Below are 19,497 nucleotides of genomic sequence, written 5' to 3'. Positions count from 1 at the left end.
CTTTTGGACTTGGTCAGTTTCATGTACTGTGAGACAGCCATGTGGAAGTTCATTTATTCAACAAATATTGAGTACTTACTATGTGCCTGGCACTGGGGACACTACAGTGAGCAGACAAAATAAACAATGAAATCTTCCCTCGTGGTGCTTGCATTGCAGTGAAGGAAAACAAGAAACAATAAGTAAAACACAGTATTTTAGAGGTTACACGTGCCATGAGGAAAAATAAAGCAGGAAGGAGGGATAGGGCATACCAGCCTGTGGGAAGGTTCCATTTTAAATAAAGCAGTCAATTATTAGAGAAATGTAAATCAAAACTGCAGTGAAGTACCACCTCACACCAATCAGCATGGCCATCATTAAAAAGTCGAAAAATAATAAATGGGATGGCTTCCTGTCATGGCTCAGTGGAAACGAATCTGACTAGCATCCGTGAGGACTCAGGTTTGATCCCTGGCCTCGATCAGTGGGTTATGGATCTGGCATTGCTGTGAGCTGTGGTGTAGATGGCAGACGCGGCTCAGATCTGGCATGGCTGTGGCTGTGGCTATGGCGTAGGCAGGCAGCTACAGCTCTGATTCAACCCCTAGCTTGGGAACCTTCATGTGCCCAAGCCTAAACCTTCATGTGCCTAAAAATACTAAGATAATGAAATAAAATAAAATAAAATAAAATGTAAAATAAAATAATTAATGAGAAAAGTAAAAAAAAAAAAAAAAAGCGATCAAGGAAGTTTCCACTGAGTGGGTGACATTTGATCAATTTGATCAAAGAACTGAAAGTAGCTGAGGGAAGGGCCAGGTGAATATCTGGGGAAGAGAATTCTGCTCTATCACCCAAAGAAGGGGTCATGGGAATCTCTGATTTCTAAACAGACATTTTTTTTTTGGCCATATGCACAGCGTGCAGGAGTTTCCCAGCCAGGGATCCAATCTGTGCCACAGCAGTGACAATGCCAGATACTTAAACCCTGAGCCACCAGGAAACTCCTGCAGGCATATTTTGATTGGTATCTGAAGTGGGGGTGGGGGTGAGGGGGATGCTTTAGAGGACTGAGCCCTTAACCTGTAGGTCTGACGCTATCTCTAGTAGATCGTATCAGAACTGAGCTTAATTGTACGACACCCAGCTGATGGCAGAGAACTGCTTGGTGTGGGGGAAAAACTCATACCCACTGGACTTGGTGTCAGAATTGCTGGTGACTTTTAGACAGAACCTCTCCTCTTCTTGCTCTTGCTCTCCCTCAGCAAGCTCACCCATGCCCAATGCTTCCATCTCCATCTCCAAGACAAAAAAAAAAAATAAACTTGCCATAGCCACACTCTGACCCCAGCTTTGGATGAGAAAGTGTTTCTTAAAACTTTTTTTTTTTTTGTCTTTTTTGCCATTTCTTGGGCCGCTCCTGTGGCATATTGAGGTTCCCAGGCTAGGGGTCCAATTGGAGCTGTAGCCACAGGCCTACGCCAGAGCCATAGCAACGCAGGATCCGAGCCACGTCTGCAACCTACACCACAGCTCACGGCAACGCTGGATCCTTAACCCATTGAGCAAGGCCAGGGATCGGACCCGCAACCTCACGGTTTCTAGTCGGATTCGTTCACCACTGAGCCACATCGGGAACTCCTCTTAAAATTTTGACCCTGGATAACCATAAATGAATGTTTTATTTTCCAAAAGGAATTTTGCTAGGAATCGAAAGGGAAAGAGAAACCAACTATACAGGAAGTACAAAAGCTTATGCAGGTGGTTTTAAATTCCTTACCCCTAATGCGGCCCCATAGACTGTTAGGTCTGGCTACGGATGGGTTGGACGGGCACGACTTATTGGGCTCCCACCACCTCGGTCCCGGTAGTTTAGACACTAGGGCAAGCCAGCGTGAGACCTGACACAGAGGGACAATTCTCAGCTCCACTGAGGGACCTCCCACGGGAACCTGCTTCTGGCCCCTCTCCCTTGCTCTGCTCAGGCTCTGCTCAGGCTCTGCTCAGGCTGTCTGGGCCCTGGACTCCTGGGTGAAGGAGGGCAGCCCGCCCTTCTCTGGCCCCATCCCTCCCCAAGGAGGCCTCCGGCTGAGCTGCCTGACCTCAAAGTGGCTGTTTGTTCCTTTGGGGCTTCTCTGGCTCCAGGCCCTGGAGCCCAGCCTTGCCTGTTGTTAAGTTTCCCTGACCTCCAATAAAGCTCAGCATTCTCCCCAGCACTCTAGGCTTACACTTAGACCCCTCTGGAAACAAGCCTCTCCCTGAGGTCACGCACCCACTCATTTCCTGCCAGCTGTTGCAAATCTTGGAGACGAGGACGTGCGGGTCTCCGGACACGAACCAGGGACAGTGCAGGGAGCTCTATTCTGAGTTGCCTCTGGGATCTCACATGGAAACCCCGCATTTTGGGCTTCAAGGGACCCCCGCCCCCATCGAGGCCTTGGCCCCTGACCTCCACACCTCTCTTCTCCAAGATGCTCTTTGCCCCTTTTCCTCCCTGTTAGGTCTGCCCCTCACCAGCTCCATTCAGCTCACACCTCTTCTGAAGCTGTCCCAGACAGCACAGCCTACCTCCCTGGTGATTCTGCTGCTTTCTAAAAATTTTCTTTACAGTTTGCTACTGTGACCCCCTAAAGGAATTTTGAAGAAAACTATATACTGCTTTGCAGGTATTTTATTTTATTTTATTTTATTTTGTCTTTTTTTTTTTTTTTTTTTTTTTGTCTTTTTGTTGTTGTTGTTGTTGCTATTTCTTGGGCCACTCCCGCGGCACATGGAGGTTCCCAGGCTAGGGGTTGAATCGGAGCTGTAGCCACCCGCCTACGCCAGAGCCACAGCAACACGGGATCCGAGCCGCATCTGCAACCTACACCACAGCTCACGGCAACGCCGAATCGTTAACCCACTGAGCAAGGTCAGGGATCGAACCCACAACCTCATGGTTCCTAGTCGGATTCGTTAACCACTGCGCCACGACAGGAACTCCCTATTTTGTCTTTATTTTTAGGCCGCACCTGCAGCGTTTGGATGTTCCCAGGCTAGAGGTCAAATCAGAGCTGCAGCTGCTGGCCTACACCACAGCTCACAGCAATGCCAGATCCAAGCCATGTTTTCAACCTACACCACAGCTCATGGCAACACCAATCCTTAACCCAATGAGCGAGGGCAGGGATCAAACCAGAATCTTCATGCATGCTAGTCCAGTTTGTTACTGCTGAGCCACTACGAGAACTCCACCTTGCATGTATTTTAAGTTGACAGCTAAGACTTTTCATCATTAGTTTAAACCATTGCAGGGGATATCATTTCTGAAATGTTTTGTATATTGTGACATTTTATTTATTTATTTATTGTGTTTTGTCTTTTCAGGGCCTCTCTCATGGCATGTGGATATTCCCAGGCTAGGGGTCTATCGGAGCTGTTACTGTTGGCCTATGCCACAGCCACAGCAACTCGGGATCTGAGCCTCATCTGCAACCTACACCACAGCTCACAGCAACGCCGGATCCTTAACTCACTAAGCAAGGCCAGGGATCAAACCCACATCCTCATGAATCCTAGTTGGGTTCGTAAACCACTGAGCCACAGAGGAAACGCCCAGAGATTTTTTTTTTTTTTTAAAGATCACAAAATTGACAATGGAAATATAAAGGACCATAATACACTAGTGTGAACAATTATAAGCCAACAAATTGGATAACCTAGAAGAAATGAATGTATTATCAGAAACATACAGCTATCAGAGTTCCCGTCGTGGCTCAGTGGTTAACAAATCCGACTAGGAACCATGAGGTTGAAGGTTCAATCCCTGGCCTTGCTCAGTGGGTTAAGGATCTGGCATTGCCGTCAACTGTGGTCTAGTTTGTAGACGTGGGTCGGATCCCACATTGCTGTGGCTCTGGTGTAGGCTGGCAGCTACAGCTCCAATTAGACCCCTAGCCTGGGAACCTCCATAGACCGAGGGTGCAGCCCTAGAAAAAGACAAAAAAAAAAAAAAGAAAGAAAGAAAGAAAAAAGAAACATACAGCTACCAAGACTGAATCATGTAGAATTAGAAAACCTCAACAGAATTATAATTATTCGGGAGATTGAATCATTCATCAACACCCCCCCCCCCCCAAAGAAAAGTCCAAGACCAGACTGCTTCATGGAGAAGACTACCAAAGTCTTCTTTTTTCTTTTTTGGCTGACCTTCTGCATGCGGAGTTCCTGGGTCAAGGATCAGATACAAGCCACAGTTCCAACCTATGCCACAACTACAGCAACACCAGATCCTAAATCTTTAACCCACTGTACCAGTCCTGGCACTGCAGAGATGCCGCCGATCCCGTCGTACCACAATGGGAACTCCTCTACAAAACATTTAAAGAAAATGAATGCCAATTCTTCTCAAACTCTTCCCAAAAACTTAAGAGGAAGGAACACTTCCAAACACATTCTATGAGGTCAGCATTACTTTGATACCAAAGCCAGACAAAGATAAAGAACAGAGGAAGCATTCCCTAGTGGCCTAGCAGTTGAATACTCAGCACTGTCATTGTTGTGGCTTGGGTCACTGCTGTGGCACAGGGTTAGGTCCCTGGGCCCAGGACTTTCCACATGCAACAGGCGTGGCCAAAAACAAGGAAAGAAAACTGCATACCAATAGCCCTGACGACTAGTGAGTGATGCAAAAATCCTCAACAAAATATTCACAAACTGAATTCAACACCCCATTGAAAAGATAATACACCACGACCAAGTGGGATGTATTCCTGGGATGCAAGAATGGTTAAACTAGGAGTTTCCTGCGGCACAGCAGGTTACGGATCCAGCATTGTCACTGCAGTGGCCCAGGTCACTGCTATGGTGTGGATTCAGCCCACATGCCACATGCCACATGCCACAGGCGCAGCCAAAAAAAAAAACCCGGAAAATAACAGTTGGCAAGAATGTGGAGAAATTGGAGCCCTTGTGCACTGTTGGTGGGAATATAAGATGGTGTATCCACTGGAAAACATTATGGGGGTTCCTCAGATTTTTTTTAAAAAGAACTGCCATCTAAGCCCGCAATCCCACTTCTGGGTATATATTGAAAATGATTTAAACCAGGATCTTGAAGAGATGCTAGCACTCCCAAGTTCACTGCCTCTTTATTTATTTATTTTAGGAACTCCATTGGCAGTGGGATGCCAAGACGGGGCCATTCAAGAGAGCAGAAAGTCTGGAAACCATTTCAGGTCAAGTTAGGATAAAAAATGTTCTCTTTTTCTTTTCTTTTTTTTTTTTCATGGCCACACCTGCGGCATACGGAGGATCCCAGGCTAGGGACTGAATCAGAGCTGCAGCTGCCAGCCCTACACCACAGCCACAGCAATGCCAGATTCTTAACCTACTGAGCGGGGCCAGGGATCAAGCCTGCGAGTCAGTTTCGTTTCTGCTGAGCCACAATGGGAACTCCCCATTGCCTCTTTATTCACAAAACCCAAGATCTACAAGCAACCTAAACATCCATTGACAGATGAATGGATAAAGAAAATGTGTTATACACATGCAATGGAATATTATTCAGCCTTTCACAAGAAGGAACTTCTGACAGGCTACAGCATGCATGGACCTTGAGGACATTATGCTAAGTGAAACAAGCCAGTCACACAAAGACAAATAACTCCATGATTCCATTCATACGCGGTATCTAAAGCAATCCCTCATAGAAACAGAAAGTAGAATGGTGGTTGCCGGGGGCTGAGGGGTGAGGAGTGGGGAGTTGCTGGTCGAAGAGTAGAGAAGTTCAGTCCTACAAGATGAAAAAGTTCCAAAGATCGGAGTTCCCGTCATGGCACAGCGGAAACGAATCCGACTAGGAACCATGAGGTTGAGGGTTCAATCCCTGGCCTTGCTCATCGGGTTAAGGATCTGGCGATGCCGTGAGCTGCGGCGATGTAGGCCGCAGACACAGCTTGGATCCCGGGTTGCTGTGGCTGTGGTTGTTGTATAGGCCGGCAGCTGTAGCTCCGATTGGACCCCTAGCCTGGGAACCTCCACATGCTACAGGTGCACCCCCCCAAAAAAAAGAAAGAAAAAAGAAAAAGTTCTAGGGATGTGCTGTAAAACAACTTGCATATAGTTAACAATAGTTAATGCGCACTTAAAATTGGTTAAGCAGGTAAACTGATTTTGTGTACTTTTTATTATATACATTTTATATGTGTGTGTGTATATACATATATGATATTTATATGGTAAATGGGTTCTTCATCGTTCAGTCAAGGTAGCATTATAATCCCCAGGACAGGTAAAGGATACTCTTTTCATTTTTAACTGGGCAAAGTTTGCAGTGAAGGCAAGACGGAAAAGAAGGCCAGCGCACGGCCTTGACTGCAAGCCCGTTCTGAGGCAGGTCACTTCTAGAAAGTTGATGATCTGCAATGGATTCCAGTAAAAAGATGCCTGTGCATCTTTTGAAAAATCTTAAACCTTGGGGTACGCTGCCCCAGGTTGAAAACCACTGATCTGGAGCCCTGCAGTCTGGATTCTCTGATCTATTTCTCTGCCTTCCCTTGGGGGTCTGTGCTGTCTTTCCATGGCAGGGGCTCCCTTAGGGCAAGAGCAAGGGAGAAACAAGAGAAGCTGGCATCGTCCCCTCCAGCAGCTACAAGTTCCAACTCCGGCCTCCCACATCCCTCTTTCTTTGCATCCCACTTTCTTATCCCATCAACTTCTCTGTGTATTAGAATAACCGGCTAATGAGAATTCAGAGTCTCAGTGTTATTCATGACTCGAGTCTGAAGGTCACGGCCCCTCTCTCATGGAATTGCAGTGCAGACTAAATAGCATACACTGTGCTCCTGGAAGCTGAATATGAGTTGCGTCTGGGCTTTGAAGGCCCGGAGACGGTGACATATGGCCTTTGGCCCCTCAGTGGAGGAGGAAGGAGTTGCTGGCCCAGGCCTGAAGTACCTGCTGGGATCCCAGTGTTCTACCTCTTTCTTTTTTTCTTTTCTTTTTTTTTTTTTAATTCATTTATTTTATTTTTTAAATTACTCAAATGAATTTATCACATCTGTAGTTGTATAACGATCATAACAATCTGATTTCACAGGATTTCCATCCCACAGCCCAGGCACATTTCCCCACCCCGCTTCTACCTCTTTCTTGTTCTGCCCTTGGGGTTCCTTGGGCAATTTGCCCTTGCCACCCCTTTGCCTCTGGGCCCGGGGCAAAGATCACCAAGGCATGAGAAGGTGCCCAGAAGTGGAAAGGTTTTAATGAACATGACAAAGGGACTGGGTGAGGGGGACACAAACACCAAATCCAGCCTTTATTGCCCATTTCAGTGGCTGAGGAAGAGGGAGGAGACTCAGCCCCACTTAGCTGTCCCCAGACCCAGAGGCAGCTGCAGGGCAGTTTCAGGAAGTCTCCATACTCAGCAGAGGAGCCGAGGGAAAGGGGAGAGGTCTCTGCTGGTGCTCCCCAGAGAGCAGGAAGACCTGAAGAAGCAGGCTGACCTCAAAAGGTCAAGAGAGAGCCTGTGTACCCAGGATCAGGCAGGAACATCTGAGGTTAGAAAGGCAGCTGGACTGAACAGGTGGGAAAATGCTTGGGGCCCCAGACAGCATTGTTGCAGAGGTGCACCAGGGCCTGCTGGCTCCAGGGACTGAGACCCTCAAGGCGGCACCCCCAGACTGAGAAACTCACAAAGGGACCCTGACATCCCTGCTCTGCCCCTGTTCAGCCAAGGTCAGTAGGTCTAGAGAGAGAAGAGAGGACAGGGGCCTGGGTGGGCAGAGGAGGCTGAGGAGGGAGCCTAGGAAGAGCATTGGGGTTGGGGACGGTGTGGGGGCAGGGGGATGGGGTCCTCTAGCTGCTGCTTTGCTGTTCCTGCTGGCGGATGAGGTTGGCGATGGGGCTCGTGATGCCCCCTATCAAGGTCCAGTACTCATCAAAGCTGATGCGCCCATCATGATTGGCATCCAGGTTCTGGATAAGCTTGTCAGCAGCCTTTCGGTTCCCCGTGTCCTGGAGAGGAATCCACGGTCAGCATGACGATGGCCACTCCTCGGATCCCTCCCAGGCAGAGTCCAGGGTCTGGGCCGAGCAGCTGCTGGCTTAAGCCTGAGCACAGAGGCTTGGGCAGGGTGGAGACCCTGGTTTGGGGGGGATAATTCTGAAAGGAGAGGGGTGGCCATGGGGAAGGACACCTAGAGAGGACAAGGGCTTGGAGGCCAGGGGGTGGGGGTGGGGGTCGCAGGCCCTTGGGTGGGGACACCTCACCGTCAGCATATGGTTGAGCTCTTTCTGAAGCATCTTCCGGAAGCTACTCTTGCTGATCTTGTTCTTGACCAGGCTGTGCTTGGACACATATTTGTAGAAGTTTTCCACCAGGACGACGACCGCCTTCTCCAGCTCCGTGTAGCTGTCTGCCATCTCCCTGCCTCACGCCTCGCGGGGCCTGGGTACCAGAGAGGGGAGGTGAGGAGACTCCACAGGCCACACCTCCCCCGTCTCCCCTGCCTCGGTGCTCCGGTGCTCCGGCTGGCTGGCCCCACCCCAGGCTGGCTCTCCTCAGAAGCAGGGAGGAGACAGGGAAAGGGGGACCCAGGGTGGGCCAGGGGTTGGACCTGGAAGGAGAGCGATGTGTCTGTTCTCATCCAGATGCTCCCCAGCTCAACCGCCTCAGCAGGTTTTCCAGGCCCTTCCCCAGCCCCAGGCACTGGGCTTGTCGGAGCCCCAGAGAGAACAAGAGGCTCCGTGGGAAGAGGAGGTGAGCCAGTGCCCAGCCCTCCGCTGGGGAGGGGCAGGAGCCTTCGTCCCCCAACCCCAGGATTGGCTGAGACCCCAGCCCCGGTGACAAAGCAGGCGGTGGGGACCTAGGCTCTTCCCAGTTCCTTCAGCCAGGCTCCAGGGCAGGGCGTCCAGGGTCTCAGGACATGGCTGCCCTTCTTTGGGAAGGGACAAGGTCCTGATCCATCAGGTCAAGTTTTGTGCAGGCCCCCAGCCACCCCCTCCCTCCCAACAAGCCTATCTTCCCTCATACTCACCCCCAAATACACAGCAGGATCCAAGGACCCTTACCCCCCTACCCCATTACCTAAGGAGGAGCCAGGCTCAGTTCTGCCCCAGCTGGAGACAGCTAGAGACAGAGCCTCCTCCGCAGCCAGCCAGAGGCTACACACGTCACCCCCTCGCCCCAGGACAAAAGGCACTCACATTCCAAGCGGATACAGCCTGCTGAATAACAGGATATGAGGGGAGCAGGCGGATCTACTCTGTGAGTCGCCGCCCATGCCCCGAGCCCCCCCAAGAGAACCCTGGCAAATGAGCCTCCCCTCCCACCCTCAAGCCCAGGAATGAGCTGGCCGCCCTGCCCCTTGGGTCCTGGCAAGGGAAGGTGGACACAGCCACCATCCGGATCTGGGTGTCCCGTGATCCAATTTGGAAGGGAGGTCTGCTTCGCCAGGCCCCACCGCAGCCCCTGCCCCTGCCACCTGCGTTCTAACTACCTCCCATGCCCACTGCCCTGCACTCTCCACCTAGCTGAGGCCTGCCCAAACCCGCCTCCTGGTGAGCCTGCCCTGACCCTGCCCTCAGAGCCCTCCTCCCCGGCCTCCCCCAGACTCTCAGGCAGCCAGTGTTGGCTGGGCGCACTGGCTGGTGTGGCCGTGGTCCCTTCTGGATCTTGTCTCCCCAGACACCAGACATTCCTTGGTAGAAGGAGAGTGCTTTTTTACACCCAGCCATTGTGTTTTCTGAACCAAATGATAGGACCCAGAGACTTGGGGACCCCTTTTTAAAACCCTGGCTAGGGGTTCCCATCATGGCACAGAGGAAATGAATCCGACTAGGAACCGTGAGGTTGCGGTTCGATCCCTGGCCTTGCTCAGTGTGTTAAGGATCCAGTGTTGCCATGAGCTATGGTGTATGTTGAAGACGCAGCTCGAATATTGGCTATAGCTCCAATTCGACCCCTATCCTGGGAACCTCCATATGCCAAGGGTGCGGCCCTAAAAAAAAAAAAAGACAAAAAACAAAAAATAAAGTAAATAAAACCCTGGTATACAACCTCCCTGCTTTTCATCCCGGCATCTCCCCTCACCCACATTGCCTGGCCCAATGCCTTGCTCAAGGCAGATGTTCTATAAATAAATATTCTACCTCCTTCCAGCCCTGATACCAGGTATCCAAGGCCCCTGACCCCCCTTTTAAGATTTTTTTTTTCCACAAAATTTTTTTCTGGAGGAAGAAGTGAGACCCCAAAGGACTAGGCCAGGATGCAGGAAGGAAGAAGAGTTGAGAGAAAGAGGGGTCAGATTGGGGCAACTCTGACCAGGAATCCTACCCTCTTCTCCCCTGTCTCATCCATCTGACCCCTCTGGTCTGCGGCCAGAAGGATGAAGTATGGAGGCAGGAATGTAAGAAGCCACATTCTTTTTCCAGTACTCTTTATTTATTATGTGACAGTGTTCGGTTCATTGTCTATACCTTTATAAGACTTGCATACAAATGCACTTACATTCACAAGTAGGGACAAGATGGAGTTCCTGTCGTGGCTCAGTGGTTAGCAAATCCGACTAGGAAACATGAGGCTACAGGTTCGATCCCTGGCCTTGCTCAGTGGGCTAACGATCCGGCGTTGCCGTGAGCTGTGGTGTAGGTCGCAGATGTGGCTCGGATCTGATGTTGCTGTGGCTGTGGTGTAGGCCGGCAGCTGTAGCTCTGATTAGACCCCTAGCCTGGGAAACTCCATATGCCACTGGTGCTGCCCTAGGAAAGACAAAAAAAAAAAAAAAAAAAAAAAAAGTGGGGACAAGAATGTTTCAATCCATGAACTGTCTGCCCTGCTACCCTTGGGTGGGGAGGGGCCCAGGCAACCAGCTTTTCTGCAGATTCTGAAAGCTGCACCCATTTCAGCAAGGAGTGTGTCAAGCCTGCTCCCAACCAGCCTTGGGAGCAGGGAGACAATGCAGAGAGCCCCCGACTTTAACCATGCCCAACCTTTTTTCCCCCAAGTGAGGAATCCTATGGGAACTAGTCAGGGAGAAGAAAGGGAAGAAATGGGTTTTGGAGGCAGGTGCCTCTGCCCCCCTCCCCAATGGCCGCCCCTACCTGCCTTGGCCCTTCCTTGAGCTCATGCCTCAGCCTCTACCTGGCAGGACGCACGTGAGCTCCCAGGAGATGTCCCAGCACATGTGTCAGGCATGCAGTCACCCCAGGGAGCTGGGCTTCGGCTCCTGGGCCTCCTGATTGTCCCCACCCACCTTCTTCTAATCAAATGGACAACACTGGAGATAACGATGTGGGCAAATGCTTTTCTGAGGCTGTTTCTGAAGGACCAGTGGCAAGGGGGGAATAGTCAGGTGTCATTATCTTCTTTCTCCCTCCCTCTCCGGGGGGCCAGGAGACAGGCTCTGCCACCACACCCATGCCAAGGTCACCTGCTCCTCCTGCCTGCCCAGGCCTCCCCCCAACCAGAACAGAGGGTGCCCAGGCATGGGGCTGGGGGGAGGGGAGGTGGTGGGTCATCCCACCAGCCCCTCCCCAGGAAGATTCCGGCAGGAGGTAACTCCAGCCTTGACTTTGACATGTGTTGATCCTGGCCTGAGGGTTGGGGGGCGGGTAGACAGTACATTGGAGCCTTCCAAAAAAGTAGCAATGGAGGGACTCAACCTCCAAAGAACCTCCCCACCCCACCCCACCCCCCGCAGGGTTTGCACTGTCTTTCTTTGCCCAGGTGACTCATCATTGAGCAACCAAGGGGCCCCCACCCCCACCCCACCCACCTGCTGACTTCTCCAAAAGCCCAAATTGCCCTGACTCCAGGCTCCTTGGGTCTCGGAGGCCCCTCCAGCCCCACCCTCCCACCCCCAAGTCCCAGGCCCCACCCCTCCAAGAGCCTCTCTTCACCCTCCATCTCTTAACTCCCCAGTCCCCTTCAGTGGGGAGCCCTGAACCTCCACCCCACCCTCCCGAACTCACCTTCTCTTCCCATCTCCACGAATGATTAAATTATTGTGAAGTCTTAAAATTATTCCCAAGTGTTGGGCTATGTCCCTGGACTCCTGTCCCTCCTAGTCATCTGTCCTCTAGAGCCTAGGCCACTCTCAAGCCTAAATATAGCATTCTCTGCGTCCCTTCCACCTACCCCAAATTTGTTCATTCATTTATCCACCATTCATTGGTTACCCACATATTCACTCCCTGCTTTATTCATGCTCATTCACTCTCTCATTCATTTCCTTCTTAATCCACTCAATTGCCCCAATTGCCTTCAATAGCAAAGGTACAAGCTACACGGAGCTTGTAATGCTTTGCTTTCTTTTTTTTTTTTTTTTTTTTTCCTTGTGTTTTAGGGCCACACCTGTGGCATATGGAGGTTCCCAGGCTAGAGATGGAATCAGAGCCTACACCACAGCCACAGCAACTTCAGATCCTCACCCACTGAGCAAGGCCAGGGATCGAACCTGCATCCTCATGGATGCTAGTCAGGCTTGTTAACTGCTGAGCCACGATGGGAACACCATGCTTTCTTCGCAAGGCTGCTTCCAGTTAGTCTGTGTGGCCCACACACAGCGCCATCCTCTGTTCACTCTGCTCAGGCTCTTTTCCCAGCTGCAGAGGTGCCAGCCTCGCCTGTCCCCACCCTGACAGGACTCACTGCATGGAACTCACACAGCATGATCCCAAGGAATTCTGCCACTTCTGACCCCCCTCTGCTTGGGTGATCCATCTACCTTCCAAACACTTTGGCTTTCAGAGGGTGAAGCTGGAGGAAGAAGACTGTTCCTCTGAAATTTCTTCCAGAGGAGTTAGGTTTGGGGAGATTTGGACATGTGCACGCGCACGCGCGCACACACACACACACACACACACACACACACACACACACACCCCTGATGCCCCAGGCCTCACTAACACCCGAGCCGATGGGGAAAGTCTGGGCTCCCTCTCCCACCACCCCTGCCCTCACCCCCACCCACACGGACAGGGCGGCAGGGGAATGCTCTAGAGTGGGGTGGCTCCTCCAAGCAAAGCGAGTCATGCCAGAACCTGCCTGGATCCTGAGCTAGAGAAGCTGTCCAGAGCAGAGGCAGGCCCCTCTCCTGGAGCTCAGGGTTCCTCCCAGGCCCCAAACGTCCCCCCGAGGAGCAGCCCCCGGAGCAGAGCGGGGCCAGGACCTGCCTGAATCTCGAGGTGGAAGAAGCCACCTTGGCCCCCGCCGCCTCCTGGACCCTGCCACCTCTCCCAGGACATGGCCCCCAGAGCCCGGTGAGGGCTGTGCCCAGGGTCTGGCTACCCCCCAACCCCCACCAACACCCATCTGCCCTTTTTCTGTTGGGGAAAATCAGAGCAGCTGCAGGCAAACCTCCTAAACACTCTGCCCAGTGGCCCACCCCCTGGAGAGGAACCCAGTTCGCTGCCAGCCTAGGGAGGGGGTCTTGCCACCCCATTCAGTCCTCTGAAGGCCTCTCCAGCCCCTACCCCAACCAAAAAGCTCCATTCCCAAACGGGCCTTTTGGGAAAGTTAACTATTAACAACTTCCAACCCAGTCGCTGGCAGGCCCCCCTCCTCAGGGCCCCTTCTCCGGGCCTCCCCAGCCCTCGGGGCCCCTCCGGCAGCCCTGGACCTCCAAGGACCGGCCTGGGGTGCTCACCTGCCTTCTCGGTCCACCTTCTCTCCTGCAAGGCTCTGGGGCCTGGGCTCTGGCACTGCCAAGCAGCTCCCCACACTCAGCCCAGCCAGGACTCCTCCCCGCGGCTCTCTCAGAATCGGTCCCACTCCTTCCCAGCCCTGCCTGGCGGGGCTGGCTCGGTGGGGAGGTAGTGACTGAGCTCCCTCTGGTCTTGGCCCTGGGGTTGGGCCCTTGTTAAAGAGATACACACCTATTTTAACACCCCTCCGCCCCCGTCCCAGAAGGAGTGGTGGAAGCCGGCACTCCCCCAGCCCCACCCTCCCGGCCCCGCAGGGCCTGAGCAGAACTTACAGCTTTGAGAAAGGAAGGGAAGGACTGTCATCTGCCCGTCTCACCTGGGTCACTGAGAGCCCAGTTTCAGGGCCCCTAACAGGCAAGTTGGATTCGCATTCCAGGCCAGCCGGGCTGGCCACAGAAACTTCCTCGCTGTGGGGATGTCAGGCATCCTGCCTGATTGCTGTGGACTTAAGCCAGAAGGATCTAGAGTGTGGCTCCTTGTCTTCCCCCTCCAGTTCCCGCATCCCTAGGACCTCTCCTGAGCAGCAGAGGATTCCTCAGGATACAACCCCTCCACCCCTTCTCCCAGATGCCCAAGGAAACAGGCCAGATTGACATCCCAGAGGCAACAGTTGAAACCAGAAGGGACCCATCCCCCCACTCCAGTGACTTCAGCTCACTGGCTCTCACTGTGTGTCAGGCTCTCAGGCACTTGGGCACAGAAGGTGTCACCTTATCCTCCTGACAGTGCTGTGAGGGATGCGCTGTTAATATTTTCATTTTACCGATGAGCAAACTGATACTCCGAGAGCCTGCCCAAAGTTCCCAAAACAGTCAGGGGCAGAGCTCGGATTCAAACCCAGGCCGGTCAGCCCGTTTCTCAGCCTCACGTTGCCCTCATTACTCGTCACCCAGGCTCCAGCCCACCTGGGCTCATGCCCTTTCCCCCGTGCACACCTGCCCTCCTCTCCTGTCAGCAGGCAGGCCACTGGCAAAGAGCAGCCTGTCCCTCAGAGAGGACCAGGTCTCCCACCTTTGAGGCCTGAGGCCAGCTTAACCCAAACCCATGGGCAGAGTGTGTCCCCAGTTCCCTTCCACTGCCAACCACTGCAGCCCCACACGGCCCATGCCACCCCACGATTCTGCCATTCACCCCCACACCTACGTACCCACGGACGGGGGGGGGGCGGAATCCAGTCAAGACAACATCTCTTTCACTTTTTCCATTTTTTATTAATCAAAGGATACAAAATGACCATCATTCTGTAAATGCCCAAGCACCCAGCTGGTCCTCTCACTCCCAAAAGTCACCCTCCTCGGCCTCTCCCCGACCCTGCTAGCCCTCTTCCCCTGTGCTGAGCCAGGACAGAGGCCCCGGCAGAGGCTGGGGCAGAGCTGGAGGCCAGGAGGGACAGCGCCGACAGACAGCTCCAGTTTGGGTCGGGGAAGAGATGAGGAGAGGTAGGTTCTTAAGAGACCCTCATTAGTACCGAATATCCAGCCCTATTCCCACCCACTTCCAATCATTTCCCGTGGCTCCGCTCCTCTCGCCCTTCCCCCACTACTAAGAGACTTGGCCCTTACACCATCCTCAACCCTCGAGCATCCCTCCACGTCCCTCCCTGGCCCCAACCCGCCCCCTGAGCCTCCCTCTGGTGGGGAACTCCTGGATCTATGAGCTCCATGGAACTCCCAGGGACAAAGTGCACAGAGGAGGCCCCGGGAAGTGCCATTCTGAACCTGAGCCCTGCAGGGGTGAGGCAGGAGGGCTGGGCAAGCACGGAGGGGTGGGGGAGAGAGGAGTTTTATTTCTGGGCCCACAGGCTCTAAGGTCCCCTTTCCCCAACATCCCCCCAAAATTCCAGGAAAGAGGTTCAGCTTCCCCGGACAGGACTCTCCAGCTTCACGCTCTTGGCTGCTTCTCCGATCAGCTCCCAGAAGCTCCCAAACTCCAGTTTAGAGTCGTTACAGCTGCCCAGGTTGGCAATCTTCTCTTCCAGCCCGCAGTTGCTCTGAAAGGAGGAAAGATGCCACAACTCAGCCAGGCGGCACCTTCTACTCTTCCCACCCCACCCTGCCCAGGGGCAGGAGGCAGGCCCTGAGCCTCCCTGGCACTGACAAGGGGCAGGGCCAGGGGATGCCAGTGCCAGGGGCCATGGCAGTGTGGGTGGGGTCCTGGAGCACTTGCTTGGGAAGTCAGGGTACCGCCTGGGGCCGGGTCCATTCCCCCAGTACCGGCATGAGGTGGGGCAGCTGCTGGGTGACCAGGTCCCGTAGCTCGGAGGGGGTCAGCGTCTCCTTCCCACCCTCCACCGAATACTGGTGGAAGTTCTTGATCAGGGTCTCAATGGCCCTCTCCACGTCACTGAATTCCTGGGCATCCTGAGGGCAAGGGACATCCCCCACGTCAGGGAGGCCCCACCCACCCTACAACACCTTGATTCCCCAGGAGCCCGGCAGAGCCAACAGGACAGAAGACAGCTGGCAGGCACATGGGCCCCACCCACTCCAGCACCCAGCACCCAGCCTGCTTGCCCCCACTGTCCTCTGCCCTGAGCCACGGGTTGAGCAAGGCTTCCTCCCCGCCACCCCCCAGCCTCTAGGCAGGGCAGGTCCCAGCACGAGGCCCAGGCATCCTCTTCGAGGGAGGGCCCATCTGCATCTCCCTGTGTGGGCACCCGGCAGCGAGGGGGTTCGGGTCTCACGGGCAGAGTCTGGAGCGCAGGGCAAGGCCAAAGTTAGGGAGGCAGAAGTTAACGGGGGTCACAGACCCTCGGCGGGAAGGAGAGGCGTGTGGAGACAGAAAAGCCAGGAATGAATGGGCCCACCTCCGCGTTGGCTGACCGACACTGTCCCATGCTGCTCGATGCGCTTGGTCCTTTGGTGAGTTTTGTCGTCCTACAGCCGGAGCAGCTGATGGCTCATGATCTGCTCAGAGGAGGGAGGAGCCTGAGCTGAGGGGAGAACTCAGCATTTCTTTCTCAACCACCCCTTTGGCTGCACCCCAGAGATTCTGTGCCTCACTCAGGGTCAGAGCCAACTCCACACAAGCCCTGGTCGCTGCTCAGGCTCCAGGAGCTAAGGTCACAGCCCCCAGACCAACCCATTTACAGGGAATCCCTTGGTCTTCACCTTAGCCCCCTACCACCCACCTCTCCCTGCCCCCTCACCCCTGTGCCAGGCACACACGCATCAGCTTCCGGGACCTGGTCCCCCCACCCCTCTGCTGGCAGACTAGGGCAAGCTTGGCTACTCGTGCCCTCTGGACAGGGGGCAGCCCCCTTGAGCGAAAAGCCCAGGGTCTCCTTACCTGCTGGCAGCCGCTGAGACAGGACAGGAGGAGCCGGCTCACCTGAGCTCAGCTCTTATACCTGGGGGAAGGGAGGGGAGGCAGGGGGCTGGGCCTTGTCCCAAAGCCACCCCTGCTCTTGCAGCCGCCCGGGGCTGTGAGCCAGCCCTCTGGGCCCCACCCTCCGTTGGCCGCAGCTCTGAGGGCCCGCCCCCACCCCTGGCCACTCCGAGGGAACCTTGGAGGGCTGGGGCTGGGATGCCCCTGGCCCCCAACCAGCAGGCCAAGTGGAGGGAAATAGGGGAGGGGAGGCTGGGGAGGGAGAGAGGGAGGACTTGAAAACACTGCGGCATTGAGCCTGGGAAGAAAGGCCTGGAGGAAATGTAGGGCAGGGAAGCAGAGGGGCCCGGAGTCCATAAACAGGAAAGAAGACGAAACAGAAGCTGGTCGAGGCGGGTTTTGTGGCCTAGAGGGAACGAGGGACACGTGGGTTGAAAGAGCTCCCCAGGGGCCTCTCGTTACTTTAATGTGTCCCTCACACACTCCAACCCCCCAAGGCCACTTTAGACTTAGATTTAGTGACACTCAAGTCAGCTCAGATCCCAGACCCTAGCCTTCCCCGGTCCTGTTGGCAGAGACTCGGGGCAAGAGGAATCGCCCGAGAAGGGGAGCCCTGACCTCCCGTCAGCTCCCCTCAGCACATTGCGGAGCCCAAACGGGTTACCCTGTCAGCTCACAACCTCTCCAAACTGGTTGAGCGACCTGCTCCTCCCTCCCTCAGAATCCCATGCCTTCCCCAACCCAGGGACTACACAGCAACCGCCCTACACCATCCAGGACCCGGCCGACCTCCAGGGAGCCTGGACAGTAAGCCCGGGACTCAGCCCAGCCCCAGGGGGCCACCTTACCAGGTGGGGAGGAGGAAGGGAGGAGGCGGGAGACTCAGAACGGTCAAGGTCACGGTCAAGGCAAGGGTGGGCGGTGCCCCGAGCCAGAGGTCTTGGGCTCCTTTCCTGAACTGAGATCAGAGTGTACCTCCCACTGCGCCCCTGGCCCCCAGCTCTCCATCTAGGGCTCCTCCATACTTTGGGCTCAGCTGGGGTGTCTATATCTCAATGAAGGGGCCCTTCCAAAAATGTCTTATTCTAAGAGGTCTCCTGAGGGTTCTCAATCTGGGACCCCTCGGAGGCATTCCAATTTGAAGGTTTTTTCAAGAGTGCCTCAGCTTGAAGTCTCTATAATGCCTCAGTCTTGGGGGTGGGGTCCCTCCTAGGGTCTCAGTGTGTGCAGGGGAGCCCCTCAGGAATGTCTCGAAGATGCCCTCAGAGTCCCAGCCTGGTGGTCCCTCTGAGGTCTCTCCGTCTGGGGGCATTTAGATGGAAGAGCTCAATCCAGGACCCTTTCATGGTGTGTCATGGGGAGCTTGAATCACCCTAAAAGTTCTTCTGGACTCACAGCTGCCTCAAATGATGGACACCTGACAGTAAGGTAGTGACAGCGCCACTGGGCTGCCCCTCCCCTGCTCCCTCTGGTGGCAGCCAGTGCAAACCACAATGCCCCTCAAATCAAGGAAAGGGAGAGGGCGCTCCGGTGCCCTAAAGTTCTGCTTCCTGCAGCACCACCACCACCCTCACCCCACAGTCCTGGAACCAGAACCCTGTGTTCCTTCTTCTGCTTCACCCCTGCTATGGTGGGAGGGAGGAGAGGATGGGTCCCACCCGTCCATCCAGAGAGGATCGTGGTTTCATCACAGAGGCAGAATTTCAACCCAGTTCCACCTATTCTTGTCTTTGTGCCTTAACCTCTCTAAAATCTGTTATCTTTAACATGGGACTTAAAAATAGTACCCGCCTCGGAGTTCCCTTGTGGCGCAGCAGGCTAAGGATCTGGTGTTGTCACTGCAGCATGGGTCACTGCAGTGGCACAGGTTCGATCATCCACATGCTGCGATGCAGCCAAAAAAAAAAAAAAAGTGCCTACCTCAAGGGGCTGTGAGAATTAACTAAAATAATGCAAGTGGAGTTCCTGTCGTGACTCAGTGGTTAAGGAATCTGACTAGTATCCATGAGGACTCGGGTCTGATCCCTGGCCTTGCTCAGTGGGTTAAGGACCTGGCACTGCCGTGAGCTGTGGTGTCAATAGCAGATGAGGCTTGGATCCTGCATGGCTGTGGCTGTGGCCTAGACTGGCAGCTACAGCTCTGATTCAACCCCTAGCATGGGAACCTCAATATGCCACAAGTGTGGCCCTGAATAGACAAAAGACAAAAAAAAAAAAAAAAAAAAAAAAAAAAGATAATGCAAGAAAAAGTTCAGCACTGTGCCTGGCTCGGAGCAAGCCCTCAACACATGTTGGCTGCTATCATTTCCATCCAATGACACAAACTGCAGGAATAAGAAAATGAAAGCCAAGACCAAGCCCCTGAGCACCTGGGGGGATATGAGTCACCTCGCTTTCCCTAGAGATCTGCCTCCACCTTTCATATATTCATTCATCAACTATTTATTCATTGAGCATCATCTACCCTGTATAAGACCTGATGCTACAGAATATTCGAAGATG

General features: G+C 53.8%; 2 protein-coding genes across 5 annotated transcripts; both read right to left on the bottom strand.

Annotated features, from left to right (window-relative positions):
• On the bottom strand, positions 6,131-13,803 carry S100A16 (S100 calcium binding protein A16). 4 transcript variants are annotated; one of them, NM_001190207.1, is made up of 3 exons: positions 13,611-13,803; positions 8,233-8,410; positions 6,131-7,977 (listed from the first exon to the last, which is right to left on the bottom strand). In NM_001190207.1, the coding sequence occupies exons 2-3, from the start codon at positions 8,383-8,385 to the stop codon at positions 7,819-7,821; spliced, it is 312 nt and encodes a 103-aa protein (NP_001177136.1). In that variant the 5' UTR covers positions 8,386-8,410; positions 13,611-13,803; the 3' UTR covers positions 6,131-7,818. The 4 variants fall into 4 exon arrangements, with proteins under 4 accessions (NP_001177136.1, NP_001177137.1, XP_005663410.1 ...); NM_001190208.1 differs by lacking the exon at positions 13,611-13,803 and adding an exon at positions 9,000-9,155; XM_005663353.3 differs by lacking the exon at positions 13,611-13,803 and adding an exon at positions 9,050-9,183 and having other exon boundaries at positions 7,199-7,977.
• S100A14 (S100 calcium binding protein A14) lies at positions 14,855-16,987 on the bottom strand. Its single transcript, NM_001190168.1, has 4 exons — positions 16,957-16,987; positions 16,475-16,574; positions 15,882-16,028; positions 14,855-15,658 (listed from the first exon to the last, which is right to left on the bottom strand). The coding sequence occupies exons 2-4, from the start codon at positions 16,502-16,504 to the stop codon at positions 15,521-15,523; spliced, it is 315 nt and encodes a 104-aa protein (NP_001177097.1). The 5' UTR covers positions 16,505-16,574; positions 16,957-16,987; the 3' UTR covers positions 14,855-15,520.

This window comes from Sus scrofa, chromosome 4 (assembly GCF_000003025.6).
Source record: "Sus scrofa isolate TJ Tabasco breed Duroc chromosome 4, Sscrofa11.1, whole genome shotgun sequence".
Lineage (NCBI taxonomy): Eukaryota > Metazoa > Chordata > Mammalia > Artiodactyla > Suidae > Sus > Sus scrofa.
Note: the sequence above shows the minus strand (reverse complement) of the source record. Positions and strands in the feature narration are given on the sequence as shown.

Bases quoted from the DNA above. Each gene is read 5' to 3' on its own strand.
- S100A14 (NM_001190168.1), bottom strand. From the start codon at position 16,504: ATGGGACAGTGTCGGTCAGCCAACGCGGAG. The intron at 16,029-16,474 runs GTGGGCCCATTC...CCTTGCCCTCAG, and splicing joins GTCGGTCAGCCAACGCGGAG to GATGCCCAGGAATTCAGTGA. The intron at 15,659-15,881 runs GTACTGGGGGAA...TCCTCCTTTCAG, and splicing joins AGCTGCCCCACCTCATGCCG to AGCAACTGCGGGCTGGAAGA.
- S100A16 (NM_001190207.1), bottom strand. From the start codon at position 8,385: ATGGCAGACAGCTACACGGAGCTGGAGAAGGCGGTCGTCGTCCTGGTG. The intron at 7,978-8,232 runs GTGAGGTGTCCC...ATTCCTCTCCAG, and splicing joins AGCTCAACCATATGCTGACG to GACACGGGGAACCGAAAGGC.